The sequence below is a fragment of the Gymnodraco acuticeps genome, unplaced genomic scaffold (genome assembly GCF_902827175.1).
Source record: "Gymnodraco acuticeps unplaced genomic scaffold, fGymAcu1.1, whole genome shotgun sequence".
In the NCBI taxonomy this organism is placed as follows: domain Eukaryota; kingdom Metazoa; phylum Chordata; class Actinopteri; order Perciformes; family Bathydraconidae; genus Gymnodraco; species Gymnodraco acuticeps.
This window is the reverse complement of record NW_022992265.1, coordinates 2,197,069-2,216,446: the sequence shown is the minus strand read 5'-3', so window position 1 is coordinate 2,216,446 and position 19,378 is coordinate 2,197,069. Positions and strand designations below refer to the sequence as shown.

The 19,378-nt window shown below is 40.1% G+C and overlaps 1 protein-coding gene across 1 annotated transcript in view; it reads right to left on the bottom strand.

Moving 5' to 3' along the window:
• b3glcta (beta 3-glucosyltransferase a) overlaps positions 1-14,367 on the bottom strand; it is a 69,645-nt gene extending 55,278 nt beyond the window's left edge. The window contains exons 1-2 of the mRNA XM_034207160.1: positions 14,208-14,367; positions 4,630-4,673 (exon numbers count right to left, since the gene is read on the bottom strand). Coding sequence (XP_034063051.1) covers positions 4,630-4,673; positions 14,208-14,271 — 108 coding nt within the window. The 5' untranslated portion in view covers positions 14,272-14,367. The remainder of the gene's footprint in view (positions 1-4,629; positions 4,674-14,207) is intronic.
• Positions 14,368-19,378: the final 5,011 nt, after the last annotated feature.

Here is a 19,378-nt window from a genome sequence, read left to right as displayed (position 1 = left end):
TTCATGTCTATTGGCTTCTTAAAAACAGCGGGGATCAGCTGTTGAACTGCTGTTGTCTTTTGCCAGGCTCCGGTGATTGGCAAATCTGGGTGATGCCTTCTGATATGATTTAGCATGTTTGGCGTGTGTTACCATTAGCATACCGCACCACTGTAGAACAACAGCGACAGACCGTCCTCGTCCGATCCACCACTCGTCCGATCCACCACTCGCACACTTAATCGTTATTGTAGTCCACAGGGAACCCGAAATGTTCCCACACAGCTGATTTAAAAGAAGCAGGTGGGTTCTAGCTCCTGTGTGTTATCTGAAATCGCCATACTAACTTTTCTTCTTCTTGTATTTTGTTCGTTTTGTTGTTGTGTTTCTTCTTGTTCTTCATTTGTCGTTTAAGGGCGGCTGGCAAACAGCTTTTAGGCGCAATTCCGCCCCCTGGATTAGCCTATATATAGTGTAGTGGATACTGCCCTGAATGACAGACTTTTTTCCCACTCGTAAAAAAAAGGCGTATTCGTCGTGTGACTACATGTGCCGAACCGTGACGTCTGAACTGTGACGGTACGGGACGAATACGGATACCGTTACACCCCTACCGTTCACACGAGACCGCTCGAAAGCGCTGGAGACGCTGTAGTACATATGCCAGGCCTGTAAGTGGCGCTGTAGTCCTGCCACAAAAGCAGCGAAGAAGACTTCCCGCGCATGGTTGCCATGGTTGCCATGGTTGCCCTTCTGTTTATTCTCCGCTCTGGCTCTTTTTCTCCCTCCCCGAGGCAAGCGTTTGCTCCTGTTGTAATTCTCTCCGGTTTGCCACCAGCAGATGAAAAACATCTACCTCTCCGCCTCTTCCAAGGGACGAGGGGACCATGCGGCAGAGTTTCAGTTTTTTTCCCCGGTCAACATGTCCGTTAAAGTTTAAATCTTCCGGACAAAATTAGAAAAGTGCCGGTCAAAGGTCTTCTTTGTTATTTATTGAGCTTTAAAACAAATGAATAACGACTCTATATAATCATATAAGAACAAAACATGGAGGACGGAGCCTCTCTTTTCCTCCCCCTCTTCTGTGAGCCCAGCAGCTGATCTCCCTCTCCTGCAGGGGGGTGTGGTCAGCTGCAGCTCATTTGCATTAAAGCTACGTCACAGAATCAGCCCTTGCAAAAACAGGGCTGGAATAGAGCAAATACAGCGAAATGAGGCATGGCTAAAATGCATGATCTGTTTGGTATTTTGAAAAAAAAACTTCACAGACATGTTATATAGGTATGGTCCTACAATATATTTTTCAAAATAGCATGATCGGTCCACTTTAAACGTGTCTCTATGCAAGCCACAGACTGTGTTCAAAGACAACCACAGAAAATGACTGCCGCAACCGTAGTTCCTGCTTTACATATCACATGCCTTTTGTAGCAACGTTAGATGCAACTACAGTATACTGATCAAAGCAGAGCATCTTTTCAAATATCCTGCCTGCAAACTTTAAAAGAGGATCATCTTTTCCTCCACCGTGAGGGAGCAAACATCAGCCATGGGATGCGGAAACACATTAAAAGATTATTTATCAATTTTATAAAACATGTTGATGGAAGTGTTATACTAGTTTGGTTGTTGCTACTTAGCATTCGGATATCAGCGTTACCCATATCATCACACACACACCACAGGAGCCCCCGCAGAAGCCGGATTTTATTCGTGATGGGATAAGCCCAGATGTTTGAAGTTATTGCCAGATCTTCAATGCTGACCACTGCATGGCACAACATTATGTGAAACAGGCGTAGAGCCTGTTTCACTTTCATTTAGAAAACACAAATGTATCTCTTTTTAAGCACTGTTTGTGTAGAACAAACAGTGCTTAAAAAGAGATACATTTGTGTTTTCTAAATGCCATGCTAACAAATTAGCTAAATATATACAATACTACAATGTCATCTTCTCAGAAGCCAGGTAAATACTTTCTATATATTAGTGTTGTCTATACACAATCCACTTATTTCTTGATGTTCTGCCATTAAAAAAAAAGAAGAAAAAATACAAAAATAAATTGCAAATTCAGCCACTGTCTGTTATCAGTCCTGTGAGTTGAAAACTGTATGTTTCTAAACAACTTGTTTAATTTAATGAGTAAAGGTGTTGGACACCCAAGTTCCAGAGAAACAAATCCAATACATATCTGCCCCCTCAAAAATTCAAGGGAAAGATATTTGACAATGTTTTGAGGCAGAAGCAAAAAATGGTGATATTTGATTTGCCCAAAACACATATTATTATCTTTTTGATCTGGTAGTCTATTAAGATACTTGTTGTTATATATATAATCAGATTTGTTCCACTAAAAGATATTACTGACAGAAAGGTCCCACATACAGTTCATTGCACCTTTGTTTGAAAGGTAATCATTTTCAGTTGGAAGAGCAACAATGAATTGCCTCATTCAGGAACTGGTTTACTTTTGAAATAATAAATATTGTGTGCAAAGTTTAGAGTCTGCACATTTCTCAGGAGTATGTAAATGACTGCCCGGCCTACTGCTATGACTTTCTATAACTAAGTCGAGTGCTTTCATGACCTATATTTGTATTCCTCTCTAATTTGCTAATGTTGTTCTCATGGCTCAGGAGAACCAAAAACAGGTCAATAACCAGGTTTGCACTGCAGGTGGGCTTTGTGAAAAGACACTAAATATAATACTGACTACACCAGATACGAAGTGTAAAACACATTTTGGTCTTACTCTCCAACTGGGGGATTGCTGTCAAAAAGCGATGTTAAAAATGGTATTGTGAATTAATTAAGAAATACAGGGCATGCTGGGAGAGTAAATGAGACAAGTGAATCATGGCATGGGTCTGCCACTGCATGTTTTTTTTCTTTGTGTTTTTAACTTCCTGTGTTCCCTCTGCTACCTTGTCTATGTGTCCCGATACCAATGTCGCCCCTGAAACCATGAGACCTGAACCATCACAGACTTAACTTCAAAACAGCATAATTAAGCAAAGCAAAGAAGAAAGAAATTGTGGATGAATATAATTGTATTATATAGCCTATGCTTGCATACCTCTGATTTCCTGTGCTGTTCAATAGATATTATAATGGGCCCAGGTGACAGAGCAGTAAGCTAAGTAAAGGTGCCCAGCTATCACTCAAAGTATTCACAACTTTTATTAGGTATAACTGTAAGCCTTAATAATATTTCAACAGGTAAGCTATATGAAACATTGTCCGTTTTTGGATAAAAGGCTGTAAACAATTTGAAACCTGTATTTCTGCTGTAAAGCTGGGCATTTTAACATTAGGTTCTTAGTAGAATGACTCTCTTGGAAGCCAGCCTCAAGTGGCCATTCAAGAAACCACACTTTTTAAATCACCGTAGGTTGCCGCTATGTTTCAATGCACAACACTAGGAATTTAAGGTATTTCCCTGGGGCAAAGTCCTGAAAGACATTATGGAAAGTGTTAAATAAAACGCCTGCTGCCAACTCTACCATGCTTTCACTGCCTGCGGTGCCGCCTAGCAGCTCTCCATTCCCTTCTTCCCTCTGTCGTACCTGGTCATCCCCTCTCCTCCACACATCTCTGTCGACAGTGACACGAGCCATAAACCTGTTACACTTCCTCTGCCTCCTCTGTGCTCTATGCTTGGTTCTACTTGGAAATGAAGGATTCGAATCAAAATCAACTTTTAAATTGTGACACTCGTGTATAAAGCACACAGTGTAATTTAGAGTCTGCATTCAACCCATCCTAGTATTAAAAGCAGTGGGAAGCTATACACAGCCCTAGGAGCAGTGTTGGTGTCTGGTCCTGATTTCCGTTGTTGCAAAAACTATTTTCATTTCTTTAATGGGTTTCTTCTCCTGAATGGATGTCATTTACATATTTTCTTTATAACTCTTGACAGGCAGCTGTCCCTAATAGTAATATTCAAAAGAAGAAAAGAAAACTAACAATGTTGATATTATGCGAGCCTAGGCTTTGACTGAGCAAAAGGCATACTGATAGCATGTCACAATTATCTTACAGAATAAAACAGACGTAAGCAAACTGTTTAAATCTGATTATAGACCAATACCTTTGTGTGCTACTGATAATGAATTCTAAGAGAATATTTGTGTATGCAGCGTTTTATTCAATTTCACTTTAAATTAAAAAAACAACCATATGAGACAATTTAAAGTGAAAAAAAAATTAATTTTTTTTTTACCTCTGCTGGGAATAACAGCGGTTGCCATCAGTGGAAAGATAATAAGTTTCCCATTTCTGTGATGCTACGTAACTGCCAGGAGACTGTCAACATCTTCTTACACCAATGAGAAGTAGAACAACTGAACATGTTAATTATTTATCGAGCAGCAACTGCAGAATTAGATAATGCAGAATCAAAGAGGGAAATCATTTGCATTGTGGAGAACATTAAGCTTCTGATCTGGAGGACAATAAACAATCCTTTTTCAAAACAGCATTGTTGTTCATTTAAGGTGGTCAGGTCATTAAGGCTTTAATAGAGGTGATGAGACCAGCAGATGAATGATTAACACTAATTATCAAGAAGCTAGCCAAATCACAGGAGTTCAGACTGATCTGCAATCAGGAAATAAAGAATCACAGGAGTCCAATGTTTTCTCTTACCTGTGAGCCCTTTCCGGTGCTGCCAGCAGAAAAGTTGATGTGAACTGCAAGAAAAGAAAAGAGAATTGTTGTTCTTTAAGACAATGTTACAAATAGGAGCAAATCATTTGAAACTGAACCATAAACAGTCTCTTCTTTTATCAAGGTTGTCTAAAAGCTGCCTTACACAGGCAGGGCTACACAACAAAAGACTGCTATAGGCTATTATAGTTGGAATATTTGTCTTTATTAGGATCTCCATTAGCACTAGCATGAGCATTGGCTATTCTTCCTGGGGTCCTCACACACTCAAAACATACATAAACATACATACAACAAAATTAAAACAAAACAGCTCATAATTTCATGCAATTTACAGTGAAATGAAGTGAAAACTAAAATGGTCATCCAATTATCGCCATCCTAAGGCCAAACAAAAGTAAATACAAATAAGTGTACATAATATATGCATACATAGCCACAGGCACAGTTCAAATTTACTTTGTAATACTTAAATATATTTTTAGCAACCTTTTGAAATGTACTTGAGAATTTTCCTGAATGATGTGAAGTTGTGAACCGGTAAAGAGTTCCAGCTGATCATGGCTCTGTACTGTTTTCTGTCCCATGTTTGATTTAGATTTGGGTAATACAAACCTTCCTTCTATTGTATGTCGTGTTTGATAGTTATGTTGTGCATATTGCGCTATAAACCTTTGTGATAATATATCTGGTGAGTGAGTCACTGTAATATTTCTGACAACATTTAATAAAATATAAGTTGACCTCTGTCTGACAGTTAACCATTTCAGTGTCTCCAGCAATACACAAAACATTTCAGTGTCTCCAGGAATACACAAAACATTTCAGTGTCTCCAGGAATACACAAAACATTTCAGTGTCTCCAGCAATACACAAAACATTTCAGTGTCTCCAGCAATACACAAAACATTTCAGTGTCTCCAGCAATACACAAAACATTTCAGTGTCTCCAGCAATACACAAAACATTTCAGTGTCTCCAGCAATACACAAAACATTTCAGTGTCTCCAGGAATACACAAAACATTTCAGTGTCTCCAGCAATACACAAAACATTTCAGTGTCTCCAGGAATACACAAAACATTTCAGTGTCTCCAGGAATACACAAAACATTTCAGTGTCTCCAGGAATACACAAAACATTTCAGTGTCTCCAGGAATACACAAATCATTACAATTAAAAAGATAACTCGGAGCCTAAGTCCTTCGTGCGGAGTATGTGTTGGATCGTTGAGAGCACCATTCATCTAGTTGAGTTTATAATTAGAGCCCTGAGAGCTTCTATCCAATTAAATTGCCATCGATTCTGAGACCAGGAAAATCTTCTCAGAAAGATTCCCGGGATTTCAAATCAATACATCAAAAAACAGCAATGTCTCAGAGAATTAATTCACAAAGCCGTTTACATCAAATCAGGCAGCTTGCACTTCAACATCAGTCAGCTTTGAATCTGACTTTAACTAGGTAATAGACCTGAGAAAGAGCTACACTCTCTCCTCCTGGCTCGCTGTGGCAGCCATTAGCCGGCCACTGAGAGCGTTGATTAAAACTAAAAGCTAAGGTATCTAGAAAGAATCCAGCAGAAATTCCTGTGGTAGTATTATATCCAATGTCCACACAAAAAGTCCTACAGTATATAAAATAGGAACATATTTCATAAAAAGGATACCATCTGTGTAATTTTGACCAGCTACAGTAAATTGGCTTAAAAGCAAGAAAACCCTCTTATTAAATGATTCAGAGGAGCTGATAGAACTTCAAAACACTTCAGTGTGTAAAGCCATCAGTTCAGAACAAACGCACAGTGTAATGAACCTAATTATTCAAGTCATGAAAGCACAAAAAAAATAACAAAGTCCAATTTGGCCAACCATGCAAAAGGATTATTCGGTGCATGTTCTTTTCAAAGAGAAGACGTCTGCTCAGTAAAAATAACCAAATGAAGAAGGTAGTGATTACAGTTACACCTTTTTTTTTTTAAAAACAGATTTTCACAGATACACTAAGTACTAAATACACTAAGATTTCAAAAAGAGAATCGTATGTTCAAACACATTTTCTTTCCGAAGCTGCTTATTTTTTATATAACAGAAAACTAGTTAAACTATAAACTGCAATTAACAGAGTATTTTTGTAATGAGGACTGTTTAGGATGAAACACAATCAGAGCTGCTCATGAGCTTTCAGATGAAGCCGTGGCCCTGGAAGTATTGAAACGATGCTGAAACAATTACAATCATTCAATTGTTTAATATACAGAATAATATATAGCACGGATAGGAAGTTAAAAATCATCATAACGTAAAGGGGGAACCTGTACATTTGATACAACTGATAACACTGTCTCCCGATATGGATGAATGGCCCTGAACACAAAAGAAGACCTTGAGCATCGATTGTCCACTGCCATCTCCAATGTCAAGAAGGAAAAGTCAAGCTCGACATGCTGACAAATTCCTGTTCTTCCAAACACCAATTCGATATTTCTCACAGTAATTAACTTTGTATTTATCTACTGCTCATTTTAAGTGTCCTTGATCTCTTCAAGAGAGAACATTATGGCTTCTAAAGAAAAGTAAAGCACATGCATGTTGAAAAAAAACAAGCGATATAATGTGGGAAAATATAATGATTTGCATTACAACCCCTCTTTTTTTTTAAAGCAACAAAAAGCCAGCTATACCAAACTCTACTCTACTACATAATGACTAATTGACATAATTTCCTGCTGCCAAGTGTACAAACATAACATCAGATTCTTAAATCCCACCTCTGTATAATGAGATTGACTACATTGTAACCTGGCATCTACGTGTTGAAGTGAAAAGAAGCTTCCTCCAGGAATATGTCCATAATACATTCTGCTCATTCTGCCCATCTTTTCACGGCTTACCCTGGAGAGGGAGAGGCTGAGACACAATGAGCGAGAGTGGGAAAGTAACTCCCTACATAATGTCAGGACTGCTGATCGGAGCACCTCCATCTCATCGCCTCTCCAGCCTACATAATCGAGTCTGTTGTTTCCAACCGTGTTTTCAAAATGAGCCGCACCGAGGAGAACTATCTTGCTTTGATTTTACAAACTCTACAAAGTGCTTTACACGCCGAAACCTCAGGATGGTTTGGATGAATTCCTTTCAACAAGATCTCAATTTATATTGTCTTTGTAATAAAAGCAGATGGCTGATGGAATTAGCCAGGAAACAAACTTAACCATGGGAGAGAATCAAGTTGGTGGTGTACAGAGAAAATATGTACAGTGTGTACTTCACAGGACTACGATTTGTCTTTATAAGAGTTGAACGATTTTCTTCTAAGAAACTACTGAAAAAAATCTTCATTCAGGGCAATTAAAAAATTATTTGCTACTTTGAAAGTGATTTGGTGTCTTACAAAAGTTTTCACATCACTCAAGATTAAATGGGTACGGCAGGAGTGGGAATGAATGGAGACACAACATGAAAGCACTTTGGAAGAACTACACATTGTGCACTACACAATTCACATTAACAAAGGCAGCTATCCAGGTGCTATAGTTACTTCAGTGCTAATTAGCAGTGAGTGTCAGCTTTAAAAAGGGGCTCTGATAATCCTCATGCCCAACTTAAACTTAAAAAGCCCCCGAAGAGGAGAGAATAGTGAAAAGCCTTCATCTGGCAAAGACAATCAAATCTAAAATCATGCAACAATGCAGGCCAAAGCACTAACTTCCCCAGGTGGAGGGCCATACAAAGAGAGAATATAATTACTACTGGTGGTGACGAACAAGATTCAAATGGGATTCTCATGTCACCTTGTTTCTGCCATTAAGGAGTGTTAAAATGTAACAGTTAACTTTCATCTTGCTTTATTCATGCAGAATGTATGACTGCAGAGTGTTTTGGAGTCCACAGTCAACACAACACGGGTGTTGAATGCCGAGTCTAGCTGTTAGCTAACGGACTGTGTGTCAGCACTGAAATTGGTATACGCAAGTATTACAACCATACTGGATGCTTCTATGATTTCAATGCCAATGTTTAACTTTCTGTGCCAATGCATGCATTGCTTCATATGTAGCGAGGTGTGTGTCTAGTATGCAAGTGTAGCAATAAGGACTGATGCAGGAGATGGGTGTTCGCTACACGGCACAATTTAGGTTTGCCTTTCTATGACAACCATGTTGATTGACTTTTCTAAACCTTGACCTTTTAACTGAGCACAGATATTGCAGAAAGCAAGAGTTTTCAAAAACCTGCGGGTTAAATGAAAAAAGGACATCAATTAATGTCAATGAACCTATTCTGGGTTAGCAGAATCGCTCTATATGGAAACTCTTGTCAGGCAATATGGTTCATGCCTCAGAAATTGTGATGGACCAGACTAAGAGTGATTTTAAAAACGTATAAAAAGTCAGAATTCCTTCTTTTAAGACCCCTATCAGTTTAACATACAAGGAATAGAGTCACATAACTCAATAAGAAACGTGTTTGAACTCATGCAGACCCGTCAATTTCTGTTGCCTGTAGAACAAATCATGTCTGTTTGCTTCTTTAAAATGTGCTTTGTGTTCAGTGTAAAAAAAAACATCTTAATGAAAGATTCAGCTGTGTCCCTATTAATCAAACATTGCTTAAAGATCTCCTATCGTGCTATTTTTAGGCATATATTATGGGTCTCATATATATATACACAAATATATTAAAAACATGTCTATGATGTATTATGCTCAAAATACCAAACAGATAATGCATTTTAGACATCCCTCATATCCCTCTATTTCAGCCCTGTTAGAGAAGTGCTGATCCTCAGTCAGTAGATGCTGGCCCCGCCCCCTTTTGAGCAACATTGTGAGCTGCAGAGGGAAGAGAGAGATTTCTACCGGCAGATACAGCTAAATACTTCCATATCATGTTCCAAACCACTTCAAGGATTATTTCTGAAACAGTATGGAGCTCAAATGCTTTTTCTTTTGCGGGTTTATCACAAGGAGAGTTCCTTTTTTATTTCCTGCTTTTGTTGTCTTCAGTACAGCTTAGCTCTGAGTGAACGGCCCCTACACACGGCGTGCGTAAGGGTGCATTCACACCTAATAGTTCGCTTCTCTGGTGCGCACCAGACCACAGTTTGTTACATTGTTTCATTTTTCAAAAGGTTCAGTTTGCGTTCACAGCAAAACTCAAACGGACTATAAACTTTAAACACAAGTCATGTGCACGGAAATGCTGTTCAACCATTGGTCAGACATTAAGGGGGTAAAAACGCAAATCCCGGCAATTTCTACCGGAGCCTCCGCCATGGAGCATCGGCACTTTCGGCAGGTTATTCTCATGCTGCTGTTAATCTGGAGATCAACAGACACTAGCGGCCCGCGCATATGATTATATAATCAGACAACGTCCGTTAAAAAACATTATAACATAATGAGAGACGTTCTGCAGTAAGGAGGGGCGTTTCACCGACGACAGGTGTTCTTCATTTTATGAAGTTGACGGAGCATTTTTACTTTACACGACACTGTTCAACACTTCATTCTGCTTCACTCTTTAACTAAACAACTGCGGATGTCTTGAAAGACTCTTTCGTTAAAGATTTTTGAAGACATCCGCATTATTGTGACACGTAAATACTACGCTTCCTGTTTGGTGCGGACTGCGTTCACACCAGCAATGAACCGCTCCAGAGTTTGCAAGCAAGCTTTCCGAGACCACCTATTTTAGCGGACCAGAGTCCGGTTGTTTAGTTCACTTCAGAGGTCTCGGACTGCGTTCACACCGACCCAAATGAACCGCACCAAGCGGCTAAACGCACCAGGGTTCGATTTAACCGGACTATAAACGGCTGGTGTGAATGCACCCTTAGTGATGCTTGCTAATGTAAACAAAGACCATATTACTTCCAAAACACGTCGGGCATTGATTCTGATAGCAACTTTCGGATCGGGCCGTGGGTCCACATTTCCGATATTACGTCATATCCGACGTAAATCTGGATCAGCTCTGTTGTACCCCCGTTTTTAGAGACTTGGGTACGGAGGAAAAGAGAGAGGGTTTTATTTTCTGACACTTACTGAGTTCCCTGACACACCGGGGACACATATTTATGTATAAAAGACATCAGTGCATTTTGCACGATAGGACACCTTTGCAGATTAAACTCATTTGATCCTTTTGATCCTGTGTCCTGGATCCTGAGTCATGTGTCCTGGATCCTGCATCCAGTGTCCTGGATCCTGAGTCCTGGATCCTGAGTGCTGGATCCTGTGTCCTGGATCCTCTATCCTGCGTCCTGGATTTGAGTCCTGGACTTCGAGTCGTGGCTGAACCTATCACTGTGGTCCTGCCTGACTCATCATACTACTTCCCTGATGGCTCCCACAGGATTGTTGACATCCTCGTGGATTCATCTTCTTATTATAGACACATGCATTTCCAAACATTTGGACTACCTATGCTGTCAAATGTATTATCTCTTCGATTTACACACGGCATCTATTGCATGTCTGTCCGTCCTGGGAGAGGGATCCCTCCTCTGTTGCTCTCCCTGAGGTTTCTCCCATTTTCCCCTTTAAACTGGACGTTTTTCCTTGTACGATGTGAGGGTCTTAGGACAGAGGGTGTCGTATTGTCATACTGATATTCTGTACAAACTGTGAAGTCCATTGAGACAAATGTAACATTTGTGATATTGGGCTATATAAATAAACATTGATTGATTGATTTAGCCTTGTTGGCGAAAATCCTTTAAAGTGAATCACAAAATTATTTCTATTAATATTTCAATGATAAACATTTTGCGGTGATAGACGCAGCCAACTGATTATAATAAAAGTAGCTCCTCAAAGAAGTGGCACAGATGGCACACAGTATGCACTGCACATACAATTGTAATAATGCATCTGATTTAATGTTAGGTATGCAAGAAGAACAGGCTTCATCTGGCATTGTGTCAAATTAAATCAAAACTTTGTATTTCCACTCAGGCACTGAAGCAGCCAATTAGAAGTTGTACAGGCAAATCTTAACCCAGTTTTGCTGCTGGTTGGAATTCTCTTAATACTATCTTTATCTTGATTCAGTTAACATCCTTTGTTTTGTGTGAAGGCCCTCAAGCACTTCTAAACGAATAACAGACATAGTTATCTTTTCAGAATATGCTGCATCCCAAAGAGTTTTGCCTGTGGATGGTATCTCTAATGGCTGCCGATCCACTTCAGCAGGGGCTTTTCAGTTTAGCCACAGCAGCAGCTGGACCTTGAAAACCTCTTGAATCACAGCCCTCATCATCCTCTCACCCAGCATGCTGAGAAGACTCAATTCGGCTACTAGTGTCTGCAATCTCAGTCCTCCAATCACTTAAAAAACATGTGTCAACAGCTGGCTGTCAACTTAAGGTTGTTTGTGAGTTTTTTTGCTGTAATTAAGTTATCTTCTAACCATCATCATCTACAATAACCTTACAATACTTAAGAACATTTTTGAGTGAAAGCTTAAATATAAGATATTCAAGATAATGAACCTTAAACTAAGATGACAATGCAGCACTAACCAATGAGAGGTTGGTTCCTGTATTATAAAACAGAACAATCAGCCTAAAAATGGAATCCAGATTTTGGTTCAGTACTCTCTCTTTCCAAAATACCACACATCATTGTAGTTGTATAACTATATCAACAATCACATTGAGACTTTGTGGATTTAGCACAACTGCCAAAATTGCAATACGGCCTGTCTGGAATGCTGGATCATCCAACTTGGAGGTTGCTGCTCCTCATGCCGACTGCATCGCACTCACATGGCTCCAATGCACATCAGAAATGACAGTCTGTTGATGTCTCGTGGACCACATCATTGAAAAACAGCGGAGGTGGCACCATAATGTCATCAAATTGGACCTGGGCTGCTCCTTGGTGTTAGGTCCATGAATATTACATACAGGGGGAGCAGAAGAGCAGCCCTGTCAGAGTCAGCAGCCCAACTAAACATGCTCAACTCTGTGCCACACACAGCTTTCACTTGTGCACAGGATACCAGTGGATTGCAAGAATGACTGGCTGCCCACACTACTCTATTTTTTACATATCAACAGGCAATATCTCTGAAGTATAGGTTTTTGGGCATTTTCAGGATTGCTAATATCGAATATTCACCCATTCAAGCTAATAAACTAGTGCGATAAGCCTTATGTGACCCCTAACCAGAAATTGAGGGTAAAACATGTCATCAATTATATTTGATATGTCCTTCCTAAAAAAGGTCAATGTGGCAAAACTGAATATAATTTGATGATGTCAGTTAATTGTCTAGCATGAGTGAATAAGGTGAAAAGTAGGCAGATGAACAATGCATTAGGGTGGCAAAGTGTATATTTCAAACTGAATATTATAGATTGAATGAAATTAATAATAAATCACTGTTACCTGAAGATAATTCTTGCAGCGTTAAGATTCCATAATACCATCCTTGAAAACTGTTAGCTCCGTTTGTAGTCTTCAACACACAATTATTTCCTAAGTTATTGACCCAGGCAGATGTAGCCCTTTTTCTGCAGTAACAACATATTAGCAGATCCTTGTGTTTTCTGGCATTTCTTATAACGGTGACAATTTTCAGTCCCATCAAGGCAGACAGTCTCCAGCGCTCAGCATTTATCACCACATTCCAGGAGGACGGCCATAGTACACAAGGCCAATGCAATATTGGTCACTGACTGTAATTCTCTCCACAGCTGCAGCCACTCATTGTGTGCTGCTGCACCCAACCTAATGGACATGACACATCACTGAATACATTAGATACTGTATAGCAGAACATATGCAGGGACAAACTGCATATATTTCTATTATAAATGGTCAAATAAAATCACCTGAAATATTTGACATTCAAGCCATTAACTATTTATAATTAAGCAATCACTTCCATGGAATGTAAGTAAACATGTGATCAAGCACAAGTCGAGAATTACTTATAAATATTTGTATTTAAAATTAAGCATAATTGCGTTTTTTTAGTAGTCTGTTAGCACTGTGGGTATGCTGGCAGCAGAGGAATAAATTAGTGCACGTCGTTCACTCTTCTACTTAGTTGCTAAATGCATTGTACACAATACATCCAGACTGACTTGGTAAGGCTGACAGTAGCTGGGGCTTTAGGTGCATGTTTGCTCGGGCTTGCCTCCCACTCGTGCACCGTGGATATGACAGGAAGAAGCTACTTCACTGTTTGCAATCGTGAACACATTTTAAACACAAATGTGATTCCAAAAGGAGGAGATTTTCCAACCTTTTCCTGTGATTAACTCCGGTATAAACTTGCAGTTAGTGCTCTGCATAAACCCACATGGCGTGCACATCGCCTTTCAACTCCTCAGGAAGTTGAGGCGAATCATGGCTCCGCACTTCACAAACAGTTAGGGACTCAAAGATCGTAAAACGTTACACTGTCGTTTCTTTCCAAACATAGCTTCACCTTTGCAAACAACACACACTGTTTACTGTGGAGGGTGTCAGTACGTCCCTCACAGCTGTGTGGTCCGAGCCCACTGACATGAAGATTAGAAAGTAAAGTGAGTCCTACTTACAGACGGAGAGGAAAATCAAACAGCCTGCCACTTTGTGCCCGATGTGAGGGTTGTTCGACAGCATCCTGGGAGAGTCCTGTAAGCAGTGTGGAAGGTGGAGGAAGCTCGCAGTGTATGAGCTTTCTGACAGTGCTAAAAAAAAAACTAAACACAACAGGGCTTTTCCCTTTTCTCAGTTTCACGGAAAACGGGGAGTGTGCTCTGCTAGGAGGCTTCAGGTTTTCTGTACGAGGCGCAGCGACGCGCTCTGCTGGCGGGAAGAGCTCACTGAGGCAGCGCGAGCTAACATCACACAGTTTAATTAATGTATGGCTTTAGCGGTTCCTGTATTAAACCTCAACACTAGAGTTGTGTTCAGCTCTGCAGTTTATACAGATATAACTATAATGGGGCTGCAGCCAAGATTTGAGAAGTTCGATGTCAGGATTATTCTCATTAAAGATGACTTTGCCAATGAATTGCTTCGTTGATTAGATATATTTAATGGAAAAAAAACTCAATAAGCCTGATTATGTAAGCTAATGATATAAAACAAAGCAGAACACATTCACAATTGATAAGCTGTTGCCAGCAAATGTCTGTCATTTGTGTTAAAAGAAAGACGTATGCCTATCTTTTGATTGATATATTGGTCAATATATCAAGTAGCTATACATTTTAACTCACCGCATGGTTTAATGCTAAACAAACGTAGGCCTACCATAAACACCCTCAAAAGATAAAGGTAGCTACCTAAAGCGAGTCTCATCACACCAGATAGGCCTACTCTGTGTTGTCATGGCGGGAAAGGCACAGCTGTAACTAATTGCATTAATTACGATGACTCTATTCAGTTAGAATAAATGCCAGTAGTCCCTGGATTTGGATCGTTAATGTTGTAAATAACTCTGTGTTTTGTCAAGACAACCATCTGCTGTGAAAATGCCAGTTAGGCTCACAGACAGTGTATGTCCATACTTGCCAACCCTCCCGATTTTCGCGGGAGACTCCCGATTTCACTGCCCTCTCCCGGTTTCCTCCCGGGGTTATATTTCTCCCGCATTTCTCCCGATTTCTGACAAAATCAGATTTACTCACGACTGTTTCCATTCTGACTTTAATACAGCTACACCATTGTTTGGTTTCCATGATAGCGCGTCTCTTTAGTAGCGTGCACAACTGAAAGTCTGAGAGGGTGAGGCAGAAACTCACAGAAAACTGAACAAGAATCGTCTCAAGGTTGGCACGTATGTGTATGTCACTGACAGTGATACCACAGGCTATGCCCACAGTAGCCTATAGATTTTTATGATTTAACCTTGGTGTATTCCAGTTAGAAATATGTTCAGTTGGAAACTGTGCTTGCACTTAGAGAAGCCACAGGGAGCAGCGACGTGCAGTCAGGGGAGGCAGGGGAGGCAGAGCCTCACCTGTCATACTCCAATGTAAGGGAAAAACAACTAAAGAAAAACTAAATAGTAATAATAATAAAATGTCTCCACTGATCTGTGTTGTAACTTGTAAATGTGATTTATGTATGATTCCAATCGCTTTTTATAGTCAAAATTAGCAAATTTGCCGAGCTCCGCTACAACTACGGGTAGCGATGAGAAGAAACGGGGAGTGTGCTCTGCTAGGAGGCTTCAGGTTTTCTGTACGAGGCGCAGCGACGCGCTCTGCTGGCGGGAAGAGCTCACTGAGGCAGCGCGAGCTAACATCACACAGTTTAATTAATGTATGGCTTTAGCGGTTCCTGTATTAAACCTCAACACTAGAGTTGTGTTCAGCTCTGCAGTTTATACAGATATAACTATAATGGGGCTGCAGCCAGGATTTGAGAAGTTCGATGTCAGGATTATTCTCATTAAAGATGACTTTGCCAATGAATTGCTTCGTTGATTAGATATATTTAATGGAAAAAAAAACTCAATAAGCCTGATTATGTAAGCTAATGATATAAAACAAAGCAGAACACATTCACAATTGATAAGCTGTTGCCAGCAAATGTCTGTCATTTGTGTTAAAAGAAAGACGTATGCCTATCTTTTGATTGATATATTGGTCAATATATCAAGTAGCTATACATTTTAACTCACCGCATGGTTTAATGCTAAACAAACATAGGCCTACCATAAACACCCTCAAAAGATAAAGGTAGCTACCTAAAGCGAGTCTCATCACACCAGATAGGCCTACTCTGTGTTGTCATGGCGGGAAAGGCACAGCTGTAACTAATTGCATTAATTAACGATGACTCTATTCAGTTAGAATAAATGCCAGTAGTCCCTGGATTTGGATCGTTAATGTTGTAAATAACTCTGTGTTTTGTCAAGACAACCATCTGCTGTGAAAATGTCAGTTAGGCTCACAGACAGTGTATGTCCATACTTGCCAACCCTCCCGATTTTCGCGGGAGACTCCCGATTTCACTGCCCTCTCCCGGTTTCCTCCCGGGGTTATATTTCTCCCGCATTTCTCCCGATTTCTGACAAAATCAGATTTACTCACGACTGTTTCCATTCTGACTTTAATACAGCTACACCATTGTTTGGTTTCCATGATAGCGCGTCTCTTTAGTAGCGTGCACAACTGAAAGTCTGAGAGGGTGAGGCAGAAACTCACAGAAAACTGAACAAGAATCGTCTCAAGGTTGGCACGTATGTGTATGTCACTGACAGTGATACCACAGGCTATGCCCACAGTAGCCTATAGATTTTTATGATTTAACCTTGGTGTATTCCAGTTAGAAATATGTTCAGTTGGAAACTGTGCTTGCACTTAGAGAAGCCACAGGGAGCAGCGACGTGCAGTCAGGGGAGGCAGGGGAGGCAGAGCCTCACCTGTCATACTCCAATGTAAGGGAAAAACAACTAAAGAAAAACTAAATAGTAATAATAATAAAATGTCTCCACTGATCTGTGTTGTAACTTGTAAATGTGATTTATGTATGATTCCAATCGCTTTTTATAGTCAAAATTAGCAAATTTGCCGAGCTCCGCTACAACTACGGGTAGCGATGAGAAGAAACGGGGAGTGTGCTCTGCTAGGAGGCTTCAGGTTTTCTGTATGAGGCGCAGCGACGCGCTCTGCTGGCGGGAAGAGCTCACTGAGGCAGCGCGAGCTAACATCACACAGTTTAATTAATGTATGGCTTTAGCGGTTCCTGTATTAAACCTCAACACTAGAGTTGTGTTCAGCTCTGCAGTTTATACAGATATAACTATAATGGGGCTGCAGCCAGGATTTGAGAAGTTCGATGTCAGGATTATTCTCATTAAAGATGACTTTGCCAATGAATTGCTTCGTTGATTAGATATATTTAATGGAAAAAAAAAACTCAATAAGCCTGATTATGTAAGCTAATGATATAAAACAAAGCAGAACACATTCACAATTGATAAGCTGTTGCCAGCAAATGTCTGTAATTTGTGTTAAAAGAAAGACGTATGCCTATCTTTTGATTGATATATTGGTCAATATATCAAGTAGCTATACATTTTAACTCACCGCATGGTTTAATGCTAAACAAACATAGGCCTACCATAAACACCCTCAAAAGATAAAGGTAGCTACCTAAAGCGAGTCTCATCACACCAGATAGGCCTACTCTGTGTTGTCATGGCGGGAAAGGCACAGCTGTAACTAATTGCATTAATTAACGATGACTCTATTCAGTTAGAATAAATGCCAGTAGTCCCTGGATTTGGATCGTTAATGTTGTAAATAACTCTGTGTTTTGTCAAGACAACCATCTGCTGTGAAAATGCCAGTTAGGCTCACAGACAGTGTATGTCCATACTTGCCAACCCTCCCGATTTTCGCGGGAGACTCCCGATTTCACTGCCCTCTCCCGGTTTCCTCCCGGGGTTATATTTCTCCCGCATTTCTCCCGATTTCTGACAAAATCAGATTTACTCACGACTGTTTCCATTCTGACTTTAATACAGCTACACCATTGTTTGGTTTCCATGATAGCGCGTCTCTTTAGTAGCGTGCACAACTGAAAGTCTGAGAGGGTGAGGCAGAAACTCACAGAAAACTGAACAAGAATCGTCTCAAGGTTGGCACGTATGTGTATGTCACTGACAGTGATACCACAGGCTATGCCCACAGTAGCCTATAGATTTTTATGATTTAACCTTGGTGTATTCCAGTTAGAAATATGTTCAGTTGGAAACTGTGCTTGCACTTAGAGAAGCCACAGGGAGCAGCGACGTGCAGTCAGGGGAGGCAGGGGAGGCAGAGCCTCACCTGTCATACTCCAATGTAAGGGAAAAACAACTAAAGAAAAACTAAATAGTAATAATAATAAAATGTCTCCACTGATCTGTGTTGTAACTTGTAAATGTGATTTATGTATGATTCCAATCGCTTTTTATAGTCAAAATTAGCAAATTTGCCGAGCTCCGCTACAACTACGGGTAGCGATGAGAAGAAACGGGGAGTGTGCTCTGCTAGGAGGCTTCAGGTTTTCTGTACGAGGCGCAGCGACGCGCTCTGCTGGCGGGAAGAGCTCACTGAGGCAGCGCGAGCTAACATCACACAGTTTAATTAATGTATGGCTTTAGCGGTTCCTGTATTAAACCTCAACACTAGAGTTGTGTTCAGCTCTGCAGTTTATACAGATATAACTATAATGGGGCTGCAGCCAGGATTTGAGAAGTTCGATGTCAGGATTATTCTCATTAAAGATGACTTTGCCAATGAATTGCTTCGTTGATTAGATATATTTAATGGAAAAAAAAACTCAATAAGCCTGATTATGTAAGCTAATGATATAAAACAAAGCAGAACACATTCACAATTGATAAGCTGTTGCCAGCAAATGTCTGTCATTTGTGTTAAAAGAAAGACGTATGCCTATCTTTTGATTGATATATTGGTCAATATATCAAGTAGCTATACATTTTAACTCACCGCATGGTTTAATGTTTAATGCTAAACAAACATAGGCCTACCATAAACACCCTCAAAAGATAAAGGTAGCTACCTAAAGCGAGTCTCATCACACCAGATAGGCCTACTCTGTGTTGTCATGGCGGGAAAGGCACAGCTGTAACTAATTGCATTAATTAACTATGACTCTATTCAGTTAGAATAAATGCCAGTAGTCCCTGGATTTGGATCGTTAATGTTGTAAATAACTCTGTGTTTTGTCAAGACAACCATCTGCTGTGAAAATGCCAGTTAGG